We start from the raw sequence: 26,040 nt of genomic DNA on the forward strand, positions 1-26,040 counted from the left end.
AACCATTCAGCCCAATGCCTACCCCTTGCAGACACTGAATCCACAATGGGCTCAGCCTGGGCTTCCCAGGGGAGTTTCTGGGAAAGTAGGTCAAGCTCCCCTGTTTTGGAAGCTCTTGCAAAACTGGCTTCCCAGCAGGTTGTGCTACCCACACACAAAGATAGATACAGACGTTTCCTGGCAACAGGGAGAGAACGCTAATGAGACCTTTTTAAAAATAAAAACCACCACCCAACTAATTGCAGTTAAAGATTTTATTGAACAAAAGAAATAGGGTAGTCTGAATTCTCTGAGCAAAAGCAGCTCTTTGTCAAAGCTGCATTTTGTGCTAAATAACCATATTAACTGAGATTTTATACAGAGGTTAAAAGGCAAGTTCTCTTACCAACGAAAAGATATGGGATGCCTGGGGAGTGGAGGGGAGAAGGGCAAAGTAGAGGAAATTCAATCTGAAGGGAACCATTTGCTCAAACTTTTAGAGTCTAGCCCTTGTCTACCCAAAATCCAGGCATCCAACTGGGTTGCACAACTGAACCGAATCCCCATGTATGAATTGCTCAGGATCCCACAATGAATCAGTTTTTCTTTTCCGGGGGGGGGGGGAAGAGAAGGGAAAGAAAAAACACAATTGAAAACCTCAGACACGTTCCATTTTTCATGGAGTGTACCACAAATGGAAAATCTTATTTTAAAAAAGTACTCTAGCTTATGGATTCAGGGTCGGCAGTTTTGAAACCTTATTGATGGTTTCAAAACTGCTGGGTTTCTCTCATATGCCATATACTCTGGAAAGCACCCCCAGTGTCAAGTCCGTAAACAGGTCTGAAATGCTCCATTAGAAGAGGGAGGTAGCTGAGGCCAGAGAGCTGCTGACATTTGCATTGGCAGGGGCTCCCTCTCCCTCTCTCAGAAAGTGCAGCAAGGAAAGATGGACCTCCAGCTCCAAAGCGTCACAAAACAAGGTTTCCCATTCACTGCATTCCCCCCACCGGCTCAACTTACTGGGCTTCCTGCTGTATGTTACCTGTGCACCCATACACAGCATCAATGTGCCTAACGCAAAGGTGTTTTTCCCCTCCCTTTTTTAACGACAGACACTTCATTTTTCTTATTTGTTAAGCATTTGGCTCAAACAAACCAGCAAAAGAAACCACCGCCACTTTGCTCAGCAGTTGGTTGTCCACTCAATACACTTTCTAGACCAAAGAGCACAAGTAATGTCCACCTTTCTTTGACTCCTCGCCCTCAACCCCATTGTTGTGCCAATTGCTTCAGGGTAAGCCTTTATAGATACTACTGAAGACAAAGAGGGGAATCCCTGATGCAGTGCAACAGTATTGGAACGACAACACGGCAAGTCCAACTGGATGCTGCTTCTCAAGGTGCTGAAAGAGGCGATTCTCTAGAAGGGGAGCCCGTATTGTCCTCCGGAGGGAAAACTGTCAGAGTGCAGGCACGGATGCCCCCAAGGGATTCTGGGAGATCAAAAACTTTGTGCCACTCATCCTTTTCTGGGTCATACTTCTGGACTATTTCTACCATACAACGGTTGTTCCATGAATATCCTCCAACAACATATATTTTATTTTCGAACACAGCCACCCCAACATCACTCTGACCACGGAGCATAGCAGCAATTGGTGTCCACTGGTCCAGGGTTGGCGAGTAATATTCACAGCTTAGAACATCATCATAATCACTGGTTCCTCTAAAATGGTTCCCACCAATGACATAAAGCTTGTCACCAACAGTGCACATGCAGTGAAGGCCCCTAACTGTGGTCATCGGAGCCTTTTGAGTCCATTTGTCCGTATCAGGGTCAAAGCACATCAATTCCTTCTGGAAAGTGTCATGGGTGATGCCTCCTGGGAGAGAGAAATGCACCAAATGTAAGAAAATACCCCTCAAAAAAAAAAAAAGAATTTGTTGTCTTATTACACACTGTTGGAACTGTAAGCAGCTTTGAATACGCTGCAATGGTTTCCAGCATCAGGCAAACCCGTTTCCATTCATCCACTCATTTAAAACTTTTAGTACCTTTTGTTGTACAGGTTGTAATTATTGTTTATTTGTATTGCAATATAAACTGGCTGTACACTACCCTAAAATTCAAATAGAATGAACAGAGTGGTACATAAAAAGGCTTCTAATAAATATATGAATACAATAAATAACTTGCAATCAAAACACAGAAAGTTAGTATGCAGCCATGAAACGTGGCACCTGCCAGCATGCTGGGATCCTGTTGCCAACTCCCTACAACAAAGTGTGGAAATTTTGATCTGAGGAATGAGGTGGGAGAAATTGTTTGGGAATCCGCCTATGCGCTCCACTCCGACACAGGCAGGCATGGGGGAGGCCATCTGCTCCTCTGACTTCCAGGGAAGACAATTGTTTGGGGAATTGACAGCTTATTCCCTCAGTGTAGCTGCTGCTCTCAACTAAAAGAAGGTTTTTTTTAAAAAAAAACTACTAGAGTGTTTCAGTGTGAATCAGGCAAAACAAAACCAAGCAGACTCCAGGCTGCTCTCTTTCTCTCTTTGATGAGGTGTTTCAAGGATGGCACGATTTACATACTCTACTTAGACTTCAAAGTTCCCGAGTTCTACCTGAAAAATGCAGCATTTATTGTAGTATTCTTTGGAATTGCTAGGCCTCTCCTGAGGTATAACTTATCAAAATGAGTCAGTTTTTATAATAGGGACTCCTGTGGGATTAGAGGCAGGATGGAGGCTGGGTTTGTAATTGTCTGATGGTTTAAGAGAAAAAACACAAATCAGTTCTTAAGCAGGCTGTTTCAGACAATCATCTATCAACTGGGATAATTGTATCTACAATGAAGTCTGGAAATTTCACAGAGTGTCCTGTTTTGAGCACTTTTGAGGGAAATTAGGATTTGGAGGGCACGTTAGAAATCCTTACAAAATGTAAGTTGATCTTGGAACAGACAGCTATAGAGACTGCCATTTTTTAAGGCTATGGATACTGCTTGGGAGGGGAGAATCTCTCTCAGAAATGACTGCTCACCTGAAATATACATCAGCCCCCCATACACAGTCCCAGCGTGGCCATAGTGGGGCTCGTTCATTTTTGCCACGTAGCTCCACTCATTCATCCTTGGATTGTAGCACTCCACTGTCGCTATTTAAGAAAAACACAAATGAACAGAATGAGACTTTTTTAAAAAACTGAGTTACAATTTCTCTCTGCCCCTCCTCCATATTATTCAAGCAGGTCCTCAGTCTGAACTTTGAGGGTGGCTGTGAATGAGGTCTTTTGTTATCATTTATTTATATAGTGCTATCAGATGCAAATGGCCCCCAACAGCCATCAGTGAGGCCATCCAAGGGGAAAAGAACCAGATCACATGCACCCCTCCATCATGCCTGGACCCTGCTCCAGCAGAGAATAACCATTAGCTATAACTGCCATGGCTGACTCTCTCAGAGGAAGAAGCACCAGGATCCCCTCCACTGTGCTAAGGTCTGGCTCCTAGGCAGTCTGTCCCTAATCATACCTGAAAGGGAGTGCTCTTCGAATGCCAAGGTCTTTAACTATTAGAACGAAAGTTGCACAGATTGAGGCATCAGATCATCTAAGGCAGGAGGTGGAACCAGAGCGGTGAAAAGGTACAAGGACTGGGAACAACTTGGGCTGGTCGGCTTGACAGTATGGATCTCAGGTGACTGAGTCAAAATATCCCAGAAGAATATAAATATCAAATAAGGAACAGATTTGAGGCTTTAAACCTAGCTGATAGAGAACCAGAAGAACTATGGATTGAAGTCAGAGACATTATCAGGGAAGAATGCAAAAAGACAATACCTCTGATTAAAGAGAGAGAAAGACTTCAATGGATGACCTAAGAAACTCTTAAAATGGTTAAAGAAAGAAGGAACGCAAAAGCAAAGGAGAAAGAAACATGGTCAGAACCCTAAATGCAATAATACAGTGACTAGTATGTAGGGACAAAGAGAACTATTACAATTATTGCATAGAAATAGAATAGGACAACAAAAAAGGTAGAACAAGAGCCCTATTCCAAAAGTTTAGAGAAATTAAAGGGAAATTTAAAGCAAGAGTAGGGATGTTGAATAATCAATAGGGGAACACAATGGCTGACTGAAATGAAATACAAGGAAGATGGAAGCAATACACTGAAGAATTATATAAAAGAGATGCAAAGATGAAATATTCATTCACAGAGGAACCATACCATGAAGAACCAGAAATTTTAGAATGTTAGGTGAAAGCTGCTCTTAAAATTCTTGGAAGAAACAAATCACCAGGAATAGATACCATACCAAGAGAGTTGCTACAAATTACTGAGACTGAATCTGTCCATATTTTGACAAAAAATTGTCAAAAACATGGAAAACTAAACAATGGCCCACAGACTGGAAGTGTTCAATATATATCCCAATTCCAACGAAAAGGGATCCCAGGGAATGCAGCAATTATCAAACTATTGCCTTAATATCCCATACAAGTAAAGTAATGCTCAAGATTCTACAGCAAAGGCTCTTATGGAGCAAGAAATGCCAGATGTCCAAGCTGGATTTAGAAAGGGAAGAGGCACCAGAGATCATATCGCAAACGTTGGATAATGGAACGGAGCAAGGAATTTCAGAAGAAAATCACTCTGTGCTTTACAGATTACAGCAAAGTCTTTGATTGCGTAGATCTTGAAGAACTATGGAATGCTTCAAAAGAAATGGGGGTGCCACAGCATCTGATTGTCCTGATGCACAACCAATACTCTGGACAACTACTGTAAGGACAGAATATGGAGAAACTGATTGGTTCCCCATAGGAAAGGGTGTGAGACGGGTGTATTTTATATGCAGAACATATCATACGGAAAGCAGAATTAGACCAAGATGAAGGAAGTGTGAAAATTAGAGGGAGAAGTATCAATAATTTAAGATATGCAGACAATACCATACTACTAGCAGAAACCAGTAATGATTTGAAATGAATACTGATGAAAGTTAAAGAGGAAAGCATAAAAGCAGGACTACAGCTGAATGTCAAGAAGACTAAAGTAGTAACAGAAGATTTATGTAACTTTAAAGTTGACAACGAGGACATTGAACTTGTCAAGGATTATCTTGGCACAGTCATTAAACCAAAATGGAGACAATAGTCAAGAAATCAGAAGAAGGCTAGAATTGGGATGGGCAGCTATGAGAGAACTAGAAAAGATCCTCAAATGCAAAGATGTATCACTGAACACTAAAGTCAGGATCACTCAAGACCATGGTATTCCCAATCTCTATGTATGGATGTGAAAGTTGGGCAGTGAAAAAAGTGGATTAGAGAAAAATCAGCTCATTTGAAATATGGTGCTGGAGGAAAGCTTTGCACATACCATGGACCGCGAAAAAGACAAATAATTGGGTGTTAGAACAAATTAAACCAGAACTATCACTAGAAGCTAAAATGATGAAACTAAGGTTATCATACTCTGGACACAATGAAAAGACACAATTCATTAGAAGAGATAATAATGCTGGGGAAAACAAGACCAAACAAGAGATGGATTGATTCCATAAAGGACTTACAACTTACAAGAACTGATCAGCGTGGTTTATAACAGATGCTATTGGAGGTCGCTGATTCATAGGGTCACCATAAGTCAAAATCGACTTGAAGGCACATAACAAAAACCTTTTTCCTCAGGAGTGGGGATCCTGTCAACCCGTCAGATGTTGCTGGACTACAACTCCCATCATCCTTGATCATTGGCAATGCTTGCTGGGGCTGGTGGGAGTTGGAGTTCGGCAACATCTGGAAGACCACAGATCTTCCCCATGCCTGGAGTTTACTGAAGCTTCTTTAAAATTCTTTTATCTTTTAATTACAAGGCTTGTAACTACAGTAAGTCATCTCAAATTGTTTTATGTCATAGGAAGATTTCCCCATCCTTAACCAGGAGCCATGTGTAATGGCAGACAATATGTTCAAACAGTTTCCCCCTTCTTAAAAAAAAGAAAAAGAGAGACCTATTCACAAACTGTGTCCTTTCCATTGCTTTCACCTCCTTCCTTACTCACACCTTTAATAGCCTTAACAAGAGATCAATTCTATTTCCTAACTGTAAAGAATGCCATAGTTAATAGGTTTCAGACTTCAAATAAGCAAGCCTTCTCTGGCCTCCTTCTGCAATGGATGCGAATGGAGCAATTGCTGGTCTTGGATTGTTTTGTTGTTTTTAAAGGAGGAATTCAAGATGGCCCATTTTGTACTTCAGCATATAACTCACATTAGCACCACCGGCTGCTTTCTTGTTTAAGATGCTTTGTTTCCTCTTTCATATGTAGCATTAAAAATGTAAATGTACTGCCTTCATTCCGACTTATGGTGACCCTACGAATAGGGTTTTCATGAGGCTGAGAGGCAGTGACTGGCCCAAAGTCACCGACTGAGCTTCATGGCTATGTGGGGATTCGAACCCTGGTCTCCCATGTTGTAGTCCAACACCTTAACCACTACACCACACTGGCTCTCATGTAGCATTAATCTGTTCCTTTAAAGGGCAATTGTGTGTCTCTGTAATCACTGACCAGGGGGCTTCAGCTGCTGTCGTATGCTGAAGACGCACCTCTTTACCCTGGCTTTTGATACTTAAGACAGATTTCTCTTTAGGACCCACTCTGGTTGTAGCTCTTATTGGTTTTGATCCATTTTAGTGTTTTGTTTTACATTGCTGTGACCCACCCTGGGACCTTTTGATGACAGGCCAGTGGTAAAAATAAAAAATTAAAATCCCTGCACTATAGTAATCTATAGCTATCCCTTGTGAACAGTTTGGAGGAGTATTACTTGTCCTGACTGTACCTTGGAAATTTTTTATATTCCAAGAAACGTAGAGTAATAATATACAAGTATTGGGCTGGATAAAGTGCATACATGCTTGAAAATGGAAACATGGGTCTGTTCTTCCATATCATGAAGGTGGCCGACGCATGTTCTGGGCCTTTCCCTGCCCTGTTGAGGCAAGAGAGGCTATATGCGTACCATCAGGGGTCATGCCTTGCCCAACCCTCCAGCCCTAGCAGCCTTCATAAGGTGGGGGGCTACTAGGCATTAATGCCATCAGGTTTGGGATGTGAGGGTGCCCTATCACCTACATTTGATATGTTTTAAATGAACTGCTAAGAGTTGAACTGTTAGTGTTGTAGTGATAAAAAGATTGGACATTGCAAGTAAGTTTGTGTTAATCATACTCTGAGTGGTGTTCTACTTGTTGTTGCATTGCTGTACGACAAGTGACAATCTTTGGCTAAGCAATAAAGATTTTATTTCAATGTAGAGATAGTCTTTATTTTCAGTGGACAGTTTTGAGCACAAAGGCATGTAGAAAACATGGCAGGTAAATAAATGGACTCCAACTACGTTGCAATAGACTTGCACAGTCCAAAACTCTGTGAATGTTCCTGCGGCTCCAGATGCACACACTTGATGCCCAATTTCACCATCACTATTCAGGGTAAGCATTTCAGCATAAAATCTTGCACTCGGCTCCTGCTTGTGGGCTTCCCATAACGGGCATCTTGTTAGCCACTGGGAGAACACGATGTTGGACTACATGGGCTGCTGGCCTGATCCAGCAGGCTCTTATGTCCTTACTCCATTTTGCCTGCAATCACTTTCAGGCTAAATTAAGCTGGGCAAGACACAGGGGATTCTCTCCTCAAATGACAGTACTGTTCTTAACATTTCCTCCCATCCTAGATTTTAGTCATGGTTGAACCCATGCAGAAATAAAAAACAACACCGAACAAACCTTCTTCCAACATTGGGTTCTAAACCAGGCTTCCCAGCCTGGTGCCCTTCGGATGTTCTGGACTCTCATCAGCACCAGCCAGCATGGAGGCCAACAGTAAAAGTCCAAAAGATCTGAAGGGCATCAGATTGGGGAAAGCTGTTCTATATCAAAATGGGCCCCAGCAGAACAACTCCTGTTAGAAAGAAGACTGAAGTCTTCCAAGCGACAAAAGCCATACCCTCAAGGTCAGCACTGATGAAGTGCATATTAGCTCTCTCTGATGGAAGGAAATGTAGCAGGATTTTTTTGGAAGTTCAAAGTTGCACTCTAGCAGGTCCAGGAGAGCTTCACAGATGGTTTTGCTTACTGTGCTTTTGCACCAAAAGAGTGGATTCCAACCCACTATTCTCCTGCCACGTAATGTAATGAAAACTCACCACTGCCCTCCCTCCTAGCTATTTCTTTTACGGCAGCAAAAGAAAGATTGTGTCAGTTCTCCACCCTTGTGCAGCAAATTTCTATGAAGGCTGCAATAAAAGTGAAAAATAACTTGCAATGCAATTAAATGAAGAGGGGAAGCATTGCAGCCACAAAATCAGACACACAGCCAGCCAGATACTGATTTCATACAAATAGATCTAGCTCTTTATGGAAAATTAGTGCAATTACTTAACTGCCCATAGAACATCCAAGATAATTGCTTAAGACTGGAACAGAGTGTCAGGACATATCAAGAAAGAAGAAATTAAATGAGGATCATCACCAAGTGATGTAGACAAAGTGTGTGGTCTCATCTGCTGGGTTTCATTATGAACAAGGCTGCCTGCATTCTACACTTTCCAAGAGGAAGATGCCAAGTGACCAGAACCAAGAATCTTAGGCTGCCATCATCCACTTATCTGGGAGTAAGGTCCACTTACTTGCACTCAATGGGACTTGCTACTGAGTAGACACACATAGGATTGTGCAGTCTGACTGCAAGAGGCATGGTAACTCCCATTTTCTTACAGAAAACCCACGAATTAGTAGGCAGAATCTCACATTCTCACTTTGTCGTCATGAGTAAGACGGTGAATGCAAATACGTGTACACACAAGCTACAGTTTGGTATGCTGGGATTAGGCAGCTTCCTATGCACACTTCTTCACAGGTTAGACCAAAAAATCATTTCAATAAAAACAAGATTAGCTCTTATCTGCATACCAAAGCAAGGAACATTTGTCATAAGGGCAGAAAAAAGGGGATTTTCCATGCCCGGAGCAGAAGACTTACCTAATTCACCAGCTGCATTTCGACCACCAACTGCATACAGATGTCCTTTGAGGGCACTTAGGTGGAAGAAGGTTCGCTTTTCATTTAAAGAAGCCACTTGCATCCACTTATTATACCGGGGATCAAACCTGAACACCGTATCAACAGCCGTCTTTCCTTTCGTGTCATAATTGCTCTGTCCGCCAACAACATACAGGAAGTTCCCAATGACAGCAATGCCATGCTGGTAGCGGGGTGCATCCATGGGTGCCAGAGACCTCCACTCGTGTGCTCTCTCATCGTACATCCGCAGCTCCTTGCTGACAACCAGTTGCTGCCGGAGCACTCCCCCGAGCGTAACCAGGTGAGTGCTGTCTGAACGGATGGCCGTCCTTTCCGACTGCATCACTGGCTGCATGTAGGGCATCATTTGGTAATTGCTGGCTTCCAAGAGTAAGTTGACACATGTGTTGTCAGTCCTCATGAAATCCACCGTTTGGACATAGTTGATAAGATCCTGTGGAGTCATCAGGGGGAACCGGATGTTCTTCATGAGTTTTGCTGCACATTCCATCCGTGGCTCCTCATACCGCAGCCAGCGGCAGGCAGCCTTGAAGAGCTCCAGCTCCGTGCAATGCTTAAGGCTATTACTCGAAAGGACAAAGGCAAGGCGCTCAAAGGGGAGTTTCACAAACTCACCGGTACTTAACAACGCTGGGAAGTTCTTGAGGATGAAATTGTTCACGTATTTATCCACTTCTGTGAGGTTGTACGTGTTGGCAATCCGCCCCACCTCGACACAGTTCTCTAAGGAAACCTATGATGGGAAGAAAAGAGACGGATCAAACCCCTTTAAAGCTCTAGCTAGACGTCAACTTAGGCGCATTAGGGTAACACAAGGCTAGTTAATGCTGAGACACAACACCGCCCAAGGTGGTTTAGCAGTACCAAACTGAACGTATTTCTGGACTTATGTGTGCAAGAGACCCAGGAAAATTCTGGAGATATGTGCAAGCAGAGATTGTCCACATGAAGTGTACACAGCATTACAGGAACATGGGGAGCTGCTTTATATTGGTCCATCTCACTCAGTACTGTCTACACTGACCGGCAGTGGCTCTCCAAGGGGTCTCTCCTAACCCCACCTGGACATGCCAAGGATTGAACCAAAAGTCTACTGCATGTGTATGATCTGCCACCAAGGTGCAGTCCTCCTCTTTTTACAGTAGCATGTACACTTAAGAGATCTTAATCTCCAAAAAACTTTGCAGATATTATAAAGTCCACAAGGAAGAAGTACTCGACCTGAAAAATGTTATGAATGGTTCTGCTGGATCAGACTAAAGGACCATCTAATCCAGCATCCTGTTTCCAATAATGGCCAGTCAGATGGCTCTGGAAAGCTCATGAACAGCGCAGGAAGATAATGGCCGCCTTATGTTTGGAATCCAGACACTGGGAACAGAAGTCACAAAGCAGGCAGGAAGGCCCAACAGTGATGGGAGAAGGGGAGGACAAGCCTGACTCCGAGAAGAAATCCTTATGATTCAAACCAAATTTTGCTCCAGATGGCTGGAGCAACGAGGTGGCACCCTTTGGATCAAAGTCAAGGCTCCAATGATCCCCATAAACATTGCCCGTATCCTAGTCCTCGGATAACATTCACACTACCTTCCAAATGTGTGACATGTGTCTGTACCCTCAACGTCTCCTGTACCACTGTCACTTTCAAATCCTGGAAGCCCAGACTGCTTTGGGACAACAGCCTTGCCAATTAACCTGTGTAATTCTCTTGGTGGGGATGGGGCCTGAGGGGTCAGCACTGGAGATTCTTAGAGGGACAGAGTCCTGTGCTGTCAGGCTGCCTTTCCCCTTAGTTATGAGTGGGGAGGGAGTTCAGTCTTCACCCATCTTCTGCCTTCCCAGGGCAAAGCCCAGAGCCAGCATTTGGCTTGCTCCTGGACTGCAGCTTTAAAAGCCTCCAAGATGAGCTGGTCATGTTTATGACTGCTTTGTAATTTTAATGCATTTTATGTTATTGTATTTGCCTATTTTGCTATAGACCGGCTTGATATTTTATATGAGGGGGCGGTCAATACATACTTTTATAAATACAGTCCATCAGTGAGGGCCACACAAGCTCCGTGGCTCACTTGACTCCCTCCCTCCCTCCTGCTGAAGGAAGCCATCCTACCTGGCAGCTCTCAGGACCATGAGTTCTTTACGCCCCATGGCTCCTTCTGGCTCTGGGGTGGGTCAGGGGATTGATGGCTCAGCTGTCCCTCTACAAACTATAACCAGCCCTTGTTACTTGTAATGAAGAACTAGTGCTCTTCCAATTCCTTCTTCCTCCACCTCACCCCGTGATCAGTCTCAAACTCTCTTGAGTGCAAAGAACTTAACTTTATTTTGTTCTTAAAATCCAGTATGCTTAAGATACCACTTGTCTGAGCCTAAGGAAGTATGTGGTGGCATGGTGAGTTCACTTCAAATACATTTCTCAATTACAGCATGTCATTAGATTTCTTCATTCCCAATGAAGATTCCCAATTAGTTACCTTATTGCTATTGGCCATTGCTCACAAACCCGAAGGTTGTAACCAACTGGTTCCTCCTTAATTATTTGGTAATGAATTACCTTGTTGGCTTAGCTTGCGACATGGCTTCATGTTTCTTCTAAGAAGCTCTTATGACTAAACCACAATCCTAAACGTGCATGCTTAGAAGTCTCCAATTTCCACAGGGTTTTCTTTCAAGTGCTTAGGTTTGCAGCTATAGTACTCTAATTGTGCATGGGACAGAATGCAAAACAGTGAATCACACAATGCTGCTTGAGAAATGTTATCAAGTTATCAGAGCACATTTTATAAGATGGTATAAACTTTGCTTGGTTGCCAGGTGGTTTGTTTGTTAATAAGAAAAGTGGATCCACAGCAGGAAAGGTTTTAACTCCTAGCAAGTCACTGGAATGCTGGACAAGAATTACAGCCCAGGACTATCATTCATTTCAGAACGCAGCTCATGTTCAGCACTTCTGGCAGAGTTTTATGTACACAATTCAACAACATGAAACAATGACAGTAGGGGGGGGAAGCCACTTAGCCTTAGCTACCTGCCTTTAAAAACAAGAAGTGACTTTTCATGTGGGGCTGTTTTGAGGACAATAGTTTTCAAAGGGCATTTAATGTCACAAGAGCTATAGACCTGATGATTCACAGCTTCACTTTATATGCAGAACATGACCTGAACGGGTAAGTAACTATTCCAAGAGAATTTGAAAGAAAGCTTCTTCCCAGCAAACGGTCTTCAACTTGAATGATTTTACTTAGGCAGCAGACAGGCTCAAGAGTACTGCTGGAACAGACTGTGAGCAGCTCAAGCAAATGAATGCAGACAGTACTAAAGGGCAGGAGGGCACCCCGGAAATCACTCCGAGGGCCATTCTAAGTCAGTCAAGAGGGCCTCACCACTAAGTGAGGCAAGTTAACCTTGGTTTCTTTGCAACTTACTCTTCATTAACCCTCCTTTATCTCTGTACCCCAATGAGCACTGTCTACAACCACAAGTGTCACTGCACCTCCATCTTTGTAAACCCTCCAGCCATATGGCTTAGGATCTCTTCTCCGCACCCCAGGCTACCCCCACCCATAGGTACCTCTGCATCCCACACCACTCTCTGTGCATTGCTACAGGTTCTTGCATCCTCGTATGTCCTCCTCCCCTGTCTGCGCATCCCTTTATCCATTTTTCTTTTACCATTTCCCCAAAGCCTTGTTATTGCTACTTGTACTTTTGTCAAGTTTGGCAGTGACAGCACACAAGGCTTCCATTCTCCCAGAGATTTCCATACTCAGCATGTCACAGATGCAGGTGAGGCAGCCAACACAGTTGGTGGGCCACAGCAGGCTGAAAAATGGATGCAAACCCAAACATATGCTTTGAGTCCAAGGAGGAAGAAAGCAACATCCTCCTGCACCTATCACTGATTAGCCTAGGAAGGCCACAGATTTCTCCTCAAAGAGGTGGATGCCAGGTGAAAATCACAGAACTCCTCCCCCCCCGACTCAAATATTGGCTGGGAGGGGGCTGCGGTCAGCCTCACTGGATTTATGGTTCTGCAACTTTAGAACCTTCACTTTGTTATCACTGAAGAACCAGCTAGAAAAAAAGGTGGAAAATATCTTAAATATCTTATTCTTGTAATGTGGCAGAAACTTCTCGGTTACATAGCTTAGAAACATGGAGACGGGTGGCAAAGAGTGTCAGATACAGCAACTGCAGCTAAAATGAAATGCTAGGGAGATATATAGGATAGCTGAAGACAGCAGCCCCAAATAACATAGCTGAAGCCAGGAAATTGTGAAGTGGCAGTAACAGAAATGAAAAAGGAGAGGATTTAGGAGATGCCTGCAGTTAATGGGTTTGCAAACATAACCAACACAGAGATAATCCTATATCCTCATTACTAAAATGGAAATGGACTGCCTTCAAGTCGATTCTAACTTATGGCAACCCTACAAATAGGGTTTTCATGGTAAGCGGTATTCAGAAGGGGTTTACCATTGCCTCCCTCTGAGACTGAGGCAGTGACTGGCTGAAGGTCACCCAGTGAGCTTCATGGCTGTGTGGAGATTCGAACCCTGGTTTCCCAGGTCGCAGTCCAACATACTAACTACTACGCCACAGTATCTCTCCCTCATTACTAAACCTAGGCATAAAATGTGGGGACCTTTCTTTGCCTTTTAGCTGTCCCATGGACTCCAATGTTCAAGCATCCAGAGTTTAGGCATCATTTTCTTTATCTGAGATTCCAGACTGAACCCAGAATTGGAATTCTATTTGGTAAGCGTAGAAGGGACTAGCCTCTAATTCAGGTCCGTAAACACAGGGTCTACGATTACATATCTCATAACAAAAAATGTGATGCATTCATGTAGAACCGTCAGCATATGCTAAAGCGCTTCACAACGTTCTTTCCCTTGCACAGTTTCAAGGCTTGTGTTCTCTCTCTCATAGATCTCAAGACATATCTTAAAATCCAGTGTCATTTTTAAGTAGTTGCATGTTAAGTCAATGTCATGTCTGGTTTTTTCTGAGGGTACTTTGCAGGCAACCTACAAGCTGACATAGAAGTCTCTGGCTTTTTAAGCACAACCCATTTAAAAGCAATGAGGATTCTAAGCCCATCTGCCCTGACCAACACACACATAAATCAGAGTTAATGGACCTTACATAACCACAAGATGCTCTCACCCAAACCTCACGGCGAACAAAACCTGCGTAACATCTCTCAATGTGACAGAGCCCAGCTGTTTCATACCCTGAAAATGCTTGCCTTGGCACAAGCAGACAGTTTATAACCTGGACTTTCAGATCTCTCTCAAGCAAAGAACCTCCCAATGTTGCAAAAATCCTGACACGTGCCTTAAACAATAAGCCTGCCTAGCAATGTCGAAGCCTCAAAAGTTAGAATCCTGAATGAGAAAGGAATGAGGCAAGAGAACCCCATTCACATATAATGGCATCGATATCTTTCACATATTACTCATAGAAAACCCTGTCACCAAAGGATCTTTCAAGAGGGAACTGCAGCAAATCCAGGCCACTCAATGTTTTTTGCAAGAACCACTAAATCATCTCACCGAAAAGGACTCCCAACACATATTTGCAACCACAGCTGGTCACATCTACCTCTGTGACAGGAAGAATAATTAACCTATCATACTCGCTGCCACAGTTATTATGATAACCGCTTCTGCTTTAGTTTAAGAGGCATTTACTAGGTGTCTGAGGAACACAGTGCCTTGGAAGGTGGTGAAATCTTCATTAGAAAATTTAAAACAGAATCTGGTTGGTCACTTATCAGGGTGCTGCAGTACTAGATTTTGTGCACAGCACAGGGTTGGGACGTCCCTTCCAACTCTATGAATCTTTCAAATTTACTGTGATTTTAACACACACACACACACACACACACAAAATAGAGAGGTAAACGGAACGATCACCTAAGATGTCTTACCCCAGATATAAGAAACACTTTACAGAAGTCCAACACAGGTAATATCTGTAAAAAGCTGGCAGCTTCTAGAGTATCCTGAAGGTTGTCCATGTTGAGAGAAAGTTTTGCAGTATAAATAAAATCAATGATCTTCTTTAAACCTATTTTGTTCACGCCATGGAGCTTAATGCACATTAAGTCTTGTTCTTTCATCCCACCTGAGAACAAAATTTGAATAAGAAATGGTTAAAGCTTGAAAGAGCTTCCCCTATAAAAAAAAATCTGTCCCCAAAACAAAGCCACTTCACAGATGACCATCAGCTGGACAAAAGATACTGTATGAACACACACAAACCACAAGGGTATTTCATGCCAAACATGCTCGTACATGGCAGAACTTTTTAAAAATAAAAGCGCAGAATACACCTTATCAACTGTACCTGTGAACATGGCCTTGAAGTAATCACTAGCAGACGCCATCATTGCCCTATGAACCGGAAACACTTCGTCACCATCGCCTGGCACTAGCGTCACATCACAAAGCAAACCTTCTATCCGTAGCTGGTCAAAACCCTACAAGAGAAAAGACTGCATCAACAGCTCCACTCAGCTTCAAGAACAAGTTCTATTGACTGCAAAGGGAAAGCCGCTCCACAATGGTTGAAGACAACCCCACACTATTTGCTGGTCACCGGAACCTGAAGGGAAACCCCAGTAGTTGACCCTTTAGAATTAGCTCGTGCTTGGTTTAACTAGAGCCATCATCACTCAAAAGCTGTTAATCTGAAGGAGATGGAAAACACAGCAGTTCTGCCAGTTTCAATGTAGGATGGAAGATGCTACAGGAGTCTTCCTCTCAAATAAACCAAAAAATCAGGCTGAAGCAAGTTCCCAGAATGCAGACATAGTTGTCAGGGCACAAGGTACACTTCTTCATATGGTTAGGAATGAGACGAGCTCAAATCATAATAGGCTAGGATGGGCTGCATTTACCATTAGCTGCAAGTTCACAATCTGAATCCAGCATTGATCCTTGCCCACCATTTGCAAAGGACACCACAAACAAGGGGGGGGGGGACACACCGGTCCCTTATATCCCTCACTAGCAATTGACCAACTACACTATAGTAGATTAAGGACGCAAGAGCCACAAAATAAACCTTGGACAGGTTTTTCCCCATTTTATGAAACTCTGCCTTCTCTCAATCTTATTAGCTTTGTCCACCCAGCTCCTGTAACAAATAAAATGTGGTTTTATAATCAGAGGTTATCAGCTCTCATCTCTTTGCAAGCAATGCCCTGCTAGAAACCAGTAACCAAGGCTCTGGGGTTTGGTTACAATTCATTATTGTATGTTGAAATATTAATGATAAAACCTGAGATGTGAAAAGTCAATTACTACACTCATAAATACATTTTGGCGGATGCCTGAACAACTCATTTCAGTTGTCTCTTTTTTGAAAAAAAGAAAGCAGGACTGGCCCCAAAGATATAAAGCACATAGAAAAACTGGACAGGGAAATGTAAATGTATCAGAACAAACAGATAAGAAAGGACCCAACTGAATAGTATGAATACTGAAAAATACAGAGCCATAGCATTGAAAGCTCATCTAGTCCAAAATCCTGTATTCGCAGCAGCTAACTAGATGCCCAAGGGAAGCCTCCAAGCTGGACAGGAGCATAACTGGACTCTACAAGTCCACTCTCACAGCAAAGATGGACAAGAGAGCTTCTAGCTCTGGTGGTAAGAGAGTTAGAAAGCCAAGCTATGAGCAGAAGTCTCTGGTCTAAATCTCACCTCTACCATGACCACCACTAGATAGACTTAAGCAAGCTGTTCTCAACGTACCAATCTACAATATTGGGGGGGGGGAATAATAATACTATTATTACTCCAAACTACTAGGATGCAGTTACGAACACTCCTTTAGAGTCAATGCTAAACGTTAGTACTGCTACTCTGCTCTCTCCCCCTACCTATTTCTCCCACGCACCAGGAGTTCTCCCTGCCACTTCCTTCCTTATACTGTCCCTCACCACTTGTGGCCTATATTTATTTATTTATTTAGACAATAATGCTGGGAAAAACAGCAGGGAGTAGAAAAAGAGGAAGGCCAAACAAGAGGTGGATTGATTCCATAAAGGAAGCCACAAACCTGAACTTACAAGATCTGAACAGGGTGGTTTATGACACGATACTCTTGGATGTCGCTGATTCATAGGGTCGCCATAAGTCGTAATTGACTTGAAGGCACATAACAACAACAATTACATTTATATCCCACCCTTCTCCTAGACAAATTTGTCAAGAAATATGGAAAACTAAACAATGGCCCACAGACTGGAAGCGTTCAATATACATCCCAATTCCAAAGATGCTCTTGGAGGTCACTGATTTATAGGGTCGCCATAAGTCGCAATCGACTTGAAGGCACATAACAATATGAGTCCGGGGTGGCAAAAAAACACTAGAACCACTCTAAAACGTCTTAAAAATCAAAAGACTTTAAAACATATTAAAACAAAGCAGCTTTAAAAAATCTTTTAAAAAAAAAAGCTTTAAAAACATCTGAATATGTGAGAGGTCGGAGAATGGAAGGACGGTGGATGCTATTCATCCTCAAGCCAAAGCACATGCACATCAAGGGATTCTTTTCATTCTGTTTTACACATGCCACACAAAACCTTTTGCCCATCCCTGCAATATCCCATTTCTAATACAAAAATCAGCAGAGCGCAAAGTGAACAGTTGGTTGGAGCAGGCTCCCAGAATACAGGCGTCATTATCATCACGGCACTAACTCTCCTCCTCCCCTCCTCCATATAATCAATGGGGGAACAATGCAGCCTAGCCAAGGTGTGGGATTTAGCCTCGTTTCACAGCAATTTCAAATGCAAGTCACAGAATGGCATACCACACGGTAGGGGTAGCAGATGGTTACTCTCACCGTGCTCACAGGATGTGCCCTGACACCAGCACAGTGGGCTGACAGATAATGAAACGGAACTGCCCATCGAAACATGCTCTGAGCCCGGGGAGTTAAAAGGTAGGAAGAGCAAAATGTTGACACTGAGGGACCATTTCTCAGTGACAAATTCCTTTCAAGACATCCAAATGTGATTCTTAGACAAACAGCTCTCTCTCTCTCTCTGTTTGCACAATGTCAAACTTGCACTACTGTCTCCTTCAATTACAGAGAAAGGTCAGGTTTCTTGATGCTGTAGCTAATCTGATCAGAATGTCTAATTGGCAGAAGAGGGAGAGAAGAAATTTCAGAACCTAACAAGTCACAGGGACCCCTTTGCCCTGAGGAAGCAGAAGCCCAGGCCAGAAGCACATATCATCAGCTCCCACAGAGGTGTTGAGGCAATAGGTCCCCCACCTTCCCTGAGGCTGCTTCAGTGCCCTGGAGGAAGGCAGAAAGAGGAGAAGTCCAGGTTAGGAGCACATACTCTTCAGCTCCAGAAAGGACAATATGTTGGCGAGGAACTTGCTCGTTGCATGTATTATTTATATCCCGCCCTTCCAGTAAAAGGCCAGGGTGGCAAACAAAAATACTAAAACACTCGAAAACCAGACATTAAAAAATATTAAAACAAAACATCTTTAAAAGCAATTCCAACACAGACGCAGACTGGGATAAGGTTTCTCCTTAAAAGGCTTATTGAAAGAGGAAGGTCTTCAATAGGTGCTGAAAAGATAACAGAGATGGCGCCTGTCTAATATTTACAGGGAGGGCATTCCAAAGGGCAGGTGCCACTATGCTAAAGGTCTACTTCCTATATTGTGCAGAACAGACCTCCTGATAAGATGGTATCTGCAGGAGGCCCTCACCTGCAGAGCTAGTGACTGACTGGGGATATAAGAGGTAAGACAATCTTTTAAGTATCCTGGTCCCAGACAGTTTAGGGCTTTGTACACCAAAATCAGAACCTTGAACTTAGCCCGGTAGGTAATAGGCAGCCAGTGCAATTATTTCAGCACAGGGTGACATGTTGGTGATACCCTGCTCCAGTGAGCAGTCTCGCAGCTGCATTTTGCACCAGCTGCGGCTTCCAGACCAACCCCAAGGGCATCCCCACATAGAGCGTATTACAGTAATCCAGCCTGGAGGTTACTAGTGTGTGGGAAAAGTGGCCAGGCTATCCCGGTCCAGAAACGGCTGCAGCTGTCTTACCAGCCAAAGTTGGTAAAAGGCACTCCTAGCCACTGAGATCACCTGGGCCTCTAGTGACAAAGATGGATCCAGGAGCACCCCCAGACTACGAACTTGCTCTTTCAGAGGGAGTACAACCTCATCCAAAGCAGGCAACTGACCAATTATCTGAACTTGGGAACCACCAACCCACAGTGTCTCCATCTTGCTAGGATTCAGACTTAGTTCATTGGCCCTCATCCAGGCACCGGTCCAGGGCTTGCACGGCCTCTCCCGATTCAGATATTACAGAGAAATAGAGCTGGGTATCATCAGCATAGTGCTGACACCTTTCCCCAAATCCCCTGATGACCATTGCTAAGGACTTCATATAGATGTTAAACAGCATGGGGAACAGGTGATACCCTGCGGCACCCCACAGCTCTACTACCATGGGGCTGAAACACAATCACCCAATGCTATTCTCTGAAAATGACCTTGGAGGTACGATTGGAACTACTGTAAAACAGTGTCTCCAATACCCATCTCACCAAGTCAGTTCAGAAGAATACCATGTATCAAAAGCTGCTGAGAGATCAAGTAAGAATAACAGGGTCGCATTCTCCGTCCTTCTCCTGATAAAGGTCATCCATCAGGGTGACGAAGGCCAATTCAGTCCCATAACCAGGCCTGAACCCAGATTGGAATGGATCAAGATCATCTGTTTCATCCAAGAGTACTTGCAATTGCCCCATCACAACCCTCTCAATCACCTTCCCTAAAAAGGGGGTATTTGCAACTGGGCGGTAGTTCTCACAAACCAATGGGTCCAGGATGGGCTTTTTCAGGAGCAGTCAGATCACCACCTCTTTCAGGGTGGCTGGAACCATGTCCTCTCACAACGATGTGTTGACCACACCCTGGATCCACTCAGTCAACCCTTCTCAGCAAGCGTTAATAACCCACGAAGGGCAAGAGTTCAGAGGACATGTTGCTGGCCGCATTGTTGCAAGTACCTTGCCCACCTCATCAGGCTACAGCAACTGAAAACGATCCTAAGAAGTTGCAGCAGACATAGCACTGGACACCTCACTGGGGAATACACTAGAAGTGGATGGCGCATCAAGACTGCTACAGAGGCAAGCAACTTTACCTTCAAAGTGCCTTGCAAACAATTCACAGTGGGCCTCCGAAGGGTCTAAAACTTCATTTCCTGGAGTTGATGTCAACAGACCCCTGACAATATGGAAAAGCTCTACTCGAAGACTACTTGAGAATGCAATGGTGGCAGAGAAGTGGGCCTTCTTTACTGCCCTCACCACCATACAGTAGGCACAGTTATGATGTTTTACTCGTGCCCGATCAGCCTCACAGCATGTCTTTTACTACTTGCCCTCTAGCTGTCATCCAGCCTGTTTCATTGCCCTTGGCTCACTGGTGTACCAAGTTGCAAACCGGGCTCCACAGTACTGGAGAGGACCCTCAGAGGAAACCAAATATCTGCAATGGCACTGCCAAAACACGCTAACACAGAGGTAAGGGATACAATCTCATTGAGAACTTCAGAGAAACCCCCTTGAGATCAATGGAACTCTCAAAGGATGACATGGCTCCTTAGGTCAAGGTACTGACCTACCTGTAGTACCACAGAACTGTGAGTGTTGCTGGTGAAAAATCTCGTGGTTCCTGCCTTTGATGTCTGCAGGTGGGCAGATACACCCATATCGCTGCTCCCAAGCGATACTTTCATGTGAGGGTCTTCCTCTTCAACCAGAGATCTAGAACATTAAGCAGAAGACAGCAACCTTAATCCTAACCTTGCTTTTCATCCTGCCATATGAATGACATGTTGAACCAGAGACGCGTGGGAGGATCTAAAATGAGACCTGGATCAGATTCCTGCTAAACTAATATTAAGTGTTTAAATGTGGCATGCCTCTTTTTAGCTTTGATTCTAGGCTTTCCTTCAATCAGCAGTAGTGTTGTCAGGACAGGACCTAAGGTGCACGCACGCATACATGCGCACAGAGCAGAATGAGCAGGAGAGCCCCCAAAAGCAGCAGGGTTGGCTTACCACATTTTGGAGTGAGTATACATTGTTATCTAAAGCGGGGCGGGGGGACCCTGTAAGACCACAGTCTAAAATTACTCATCACTGCTAAGATATTAACAACTACAACGGTACTGAGCTTCACCATAATTAAACTTAAAACTTTCTCTTACAAGTATATCCTGCTTCTAAGGTTTAGGTGTCTAAAGAATTTAGATACTGTCAGACAGCAGACCATGGGACTTTAAAAACAACAACAACAAGGAAGACTGCTCCCCATAACTTGTGCACCCATTACTGCCTCCAGGGGAAAGCATACACTTTGGTGTCACCTTATATATGGCCATTTCAGTGAGCATGTGCAGAGTAATGTGTTAGTGTGTAAAACTAGCCACTGGTTTCATAACATGTCAGAAACACAACTGTCAGTCTCACTGAGAAGTATCTAGATACTGTCAGCATGCAGATAAAAGCATTGGCCTCCAAATCAGTTTCAGAAATTACTTTTAACATAATTGCCAAAAAAAGGCAAGTGAATTTTAAACTAATATCCTTTCTGTACCTGCACTGAGTAATCCCAATTCCTATATTAACAGGAAATTGTTTTTAAAAGAATTACTGTGAACATGTTCTTGGAGTTGACATTTCCTTGCTCTGAGTTAGGGAGACAACATCTATTTAAAGCAATTTCTGAAACTTGAGAATTTTTCAGGGATTAGTCAAAACCATGGATAGTCCAGAAAGGAATCAGCCAAATGGTGTACTAAACAAGTAACTTGGACCAAACAGTGAACACGGGTTCAAAACCATGGGTGTGAAATACATAGAACACACACTAAAGAAATGCAGAATGTATTTAGCAAGTCTCTAATTTAAGATGCGACCACCCAGTTATTTGTAGATGGGGAGAAACAGAAAGTGATGCCTCCTTTAGTACACAGTTCTCTTGGTTGCAATTAACAAGGCAGAAGTAACCTGAACAGCCTCATGTCACGTTTTGATTAACTGCTTAAACATTTATACAATCCTAATCTAAGGATTTACATTCTTTACTGTATTCCATACTAGGAAACAACTGGGACAAGTCTAAGAAAGGAGGTGATGGTGCAGTGGCTGAAAACATTTTTATTAGAAATTGTCCTCAAAGTTTGAAGCACCTTTGTATGTTATGAAAATGTTCAGTAAGGTTGAAAGCCTCTCCAGGTTTGCCTTTTATACCAGCAACAAGTAGATAGTGTCACACAGAAAAAAAGTATATCCATGTTTAAAACTATGCTTTGGGCTGGGGGGGGGGGGGAAGAAAGGGAAGCAACTAACTTACCTTGCCAAAGTTAAGGTGGTTTCAATAATAACTTCATAGGAACATAGCAAGCTCTGGGTCAGGCCATTGCTCCATCTAGCTCAGTATTGTCTACACAGACTTGTGGCAGCTCTGCCAGGTTTCAGACAAGGGTCTTTCTCAGCCCTACTTGAAGATGCCAGGGATTGAACATGGGAGCACGGGCTCTACCAGGAATTACAGGTAACCATTCATAGACAACAGAAGCACTTATTTGATGAAAGACATAATGCCTCAACGATGACTCAATCAGACGCTGAACACACAACCAGCAGCCTTGTGTAATTCATCTACAGTCAAACTGTAGCCCTTCAGTAGTAATGTGGGATTTCTAGAAAAATGCTGATTCCCCTCCCCAGAAAGTCCTTGAGCAAATTAGCATAATTTGCACTTGAAATTTCTCAGTTTGCAGTGGATAATTTCCTGCTGCCCTAGAGTGTGATATAATTTAGCATGTTTATTTTACACGTATGTGGTAAACAAATGTAAAAACGTTGAAACTGCTGAGCTTGCCTAACGCCGTCACCATTGGCATCCATTCATATGACAAAGAAATGGAAGAATTCCCACAGAAGGATGAACCACTGGAACGCAGTTCTGCCCACATCACTGTCCTTCAGACAAAGAGTAGGATTCGGATACTTGGGACTTGAAATGCCACTTCAGGGGAAGCAACTCCCTTCTCTATTTCAGCCATTTTGGCCACACAATTTCACACAATAGAAAAGGAGGGGAAAAGAGTTTTCAACAGCATGGATAAAAATATCAGGAAATTGCACTAAGGCACCAAGAGATGTTTAGTTGCCAAGTGGAGCCAGCCCTCACATAGTTGCAATCCAAGAGTCCACCCATGTGTGGAACTTCTCACTACAGAGGTAAAAATGCTTCAGTTTACCAAGCCAAGCTCACTGTATCAGAAGCACCTCCAATTTATCAAGCTGTGCATTCACAGGTGGTGGATGGCACAGAACAGGAGGTGGGGGGACCTTAACAGCAGTACATGACATAAAGGAAGAAAACTCCCTTGCAAGGCACTGGAAGCATTTCTAGATAAGGTTTTGAACCTTATAGTAACAGAAACCCATTCTTTCCCCTTTTCTTGTGTTTAAAATAAACAAAAAAGCCCCTCTTTTCAGGATATAGTCATGCATACATTTTCTTCCCTTGGAGTATAAGCAATGCCTCGAAAATCATAGAACAAAGCCAGGAGTGCACAATTTATCTCTTCATAAGGGAAAAAAAGTACAGAATTTATCATCCTCAGTAAAATGCTGCTCCAACTGCAAGGTAGGCATTTAGGTTCTTAGATTTTACTATCACAAAATGAAAATGCATTCACTAATAGGCAAAAAACCTTGCAGTTTAAGAACGTACCTATAGCCAACAGATATTTCTATCAAACTTTAAAAAGCAGGGAAATTAGCCAGCTATAGTAAATGCACCAGGGGAACAGGAGACCTGACCCCCTCTCTGAGATATTGTACTGCCCTACACATTTGTAAAAATGCAAACACAATTTGAGTTGGTTTTTCAAACCCCAATCTACACAGGAAGTGGATTGGACTATGAAAGACCAACCCAAATTGTGTTTGCATTTTTATACATTTGTAGGGTAGCACAATATGTCAGTAGAGCTGGTACAGCACAGTGGGGAGGAGAGCCTGGCTGGGAGTCTAGAGTCTGTGAGTTCAAATCCCCGCTCGTGTCTCCTGGGTGTCAAGGGCCAGCTAAAGATCACCCCACAGTGAGTGGCTCAGGGTTTACGTGCCCTGCCACCTGTGCAGCCATGGGCAAGGCTGCATAGTCCCAAGGAGCCCAGTTGTCCCCCAGCTGGCAGTTGCAGACAAGGAAAGGGCTGGCTTGTGCAGCTGTGGCAAGCTGAGCAGGCCCTAGCCAGCTGGGGAGGACTAGCCTCAAAGGGAGGCAATGGTAAGTCCCCTCTGAATACCGCTTACCATGAAATCCCTATTCATAGGGTAGCCATAAGTCGGGATCGACTTGAAGGCAGTCCATTTCCATATAGTTCTTTTACTATATGTTGTTGAACTGTGTTTTGTTGAAATATGACTTGTATTTTAATATGTATTTTGTTTTTCCTTTTACATGTGTTTAATTGTGGTAGCCTATGGCTCTCAGCAATGAAGATTCATTTCATTTCACTTTGAACTCTCAATTCTCTCTGACTGTTTTGTGTATCACCATGAAAACATAGAGGGTTAATAAAGCAAATGTTTCTGAGGTCAGGACTATACATTTTTAAGATTTTGTTTTGAAATGAGCTTATGGGAAGCTGCAGAATGGCATGGGGGTATTTTCAATTTAACAGGGCGGAATGCGAAAAATCCATGCTGGCTATAGTATACAGTCATTCTTGTGGCTGTACAATCTAATCCAGGAAGTGGAGGATGCAAGTCATCTGGAAAAAACAACCAGTAGATGCCTAGATTACTAGCGACTCACACCTGATTGGCCACAGATCAAAGAACTGGAATGCTTAAAAAATAACGGTCATTCTAATGAATCCACAGAAGGCACATGCAATTTAGCACAGTGACCAAAGGCATTTTATTTGCATTCATTAATGCTGACATGACAAGTACTACAATTAATTAGGTAATAATGAATGTAAATATATTGATTAGTGTTTCCTAGTGAGCATATTACATCACAGCTAGGAATTCCAGGAAAGAGGGAGGCTAATTCACTTTCTAATTAATTCCACTGCTCTGATCAATACACGTCATTGCATTAAAATGGGGGGGGCAGCCAGTTGGATTTTTAATCAGCATAAGAAAGTCTGTAAAAAGCAAGGCTGCTATAAAGAACTGCAGTGAGGACAATTCACAACAGATGCAGACCAAAAATATGTGAGGAGAGGGACTCTGCACACAAGAGTGGCCAGGTTCCAGCAGTCTAGTTAGGCAGAAAAGGCCAACACATGCAGCCTGTTGTTTTTTTAAAACAGCATACTTATACCCTGAACACAACCTATCACCAACTACTTTTGGCACATCCCTCATTTCAAAGCATTTTGTCACAGGCACGGAAGACTACTATTAAAGAAAATGAGGTTCAAGCTCCCCATGGACATGTGGAAGTGCAGGCACACATTCCTCTCTTTCATTGGGCAATCACAGTTTTTAACATTGGATGCTATCTTATCCCATTGGGGAATTCTCTATTTTCAAACCCTATATGAGCTATCGTTACACAACCCTGGCCTATCTCATTAGCACGAAAAGCTCAAATTGTTTATGTCCCATTTTGACAATAAGTGGAGACTTGAGCCCAGTTTCTGACAACACTGAGTGACAAAATGGAAAGGAGCACTTTTAGCCAAGTTATTCAAGCTACATTTCAAAGCCATTTTTTCCCTATCTTAGAAAATATAAAACCATGAGCGCTAAATGCAGATCTACGTAGTGTTTGGCTGGCACAGCCTTAAAGGCAAACAGGCAACAAGCTGAGGTACTCAAATTTGAGGGTGCGTGCC

The 26,040-nt window shown here is 43.2% G+C and overlaps 1 protein-coding gene across 8 annotated transcripts in view; it reads right to left on the reverse strand.

Annotated features, from left to right (window-relative positions):
* Window positions 1-239: 239 nt before the first annotated feature.
* Window positions 240-26,040, reverse strand: part of KLHL13 (kelch like family member 13) — a 73,973-nt gene continuing 48,172 nt past the window's right edge. For 7 of the 8 annotated variants that reach the window (XM_061598647.1, XM_061598646.1, XM_061598643.1 and 4 more), the window contains 6 exons: window positions 20,795-20,936; window positions 15,461-15,593; window positions 15,042-15,238; window positions 9,044-9,839; window positions 3,028-3,141; window positions 240-1,865 (listed from right to left, as the gene is read on the reverse strand). In XM_061598647.1, the coding sequence (XP_061454631.1) occupies window positions 1,378-1,865; window positions 3,028-3,141; window positions 9,044-9,839; window positions 15,042-15,238; window positions 15,461-15,593; window positions 20,795-20,908 (1,842 nt within the window). In that variant the 5' untranslated portion in view covers window positions 20,909-20,936 and the 3' untranslated portion in view covers window positions 240-1,377. The remainder of the gene's footprint in view (window positions 1,866-3,027; window positions 3,142-9,043; window positions 9,840-15,041; window positions 15,239-15,460; window positions 15,594-20,794; window positions 20,937-26,040) is intronic. The other variant, XM_061598648.1, reaches the window with a different exon arrangement.

The sequence above is a fragment of the Rhineura floridana genome, chromosome 16 (assembly GCF_030035675.1).
Source record: "Rhineura floridana isolate rRhiFlo1 chromosome 16, rRhiFlo1.hap2, whole genome shotgun sequence".
NCBI lineage: Eukaryota > Metazoa > Chordata > Lepidosauria > Squamata > Rhineuridae > Rhineura > Rhineura floridana.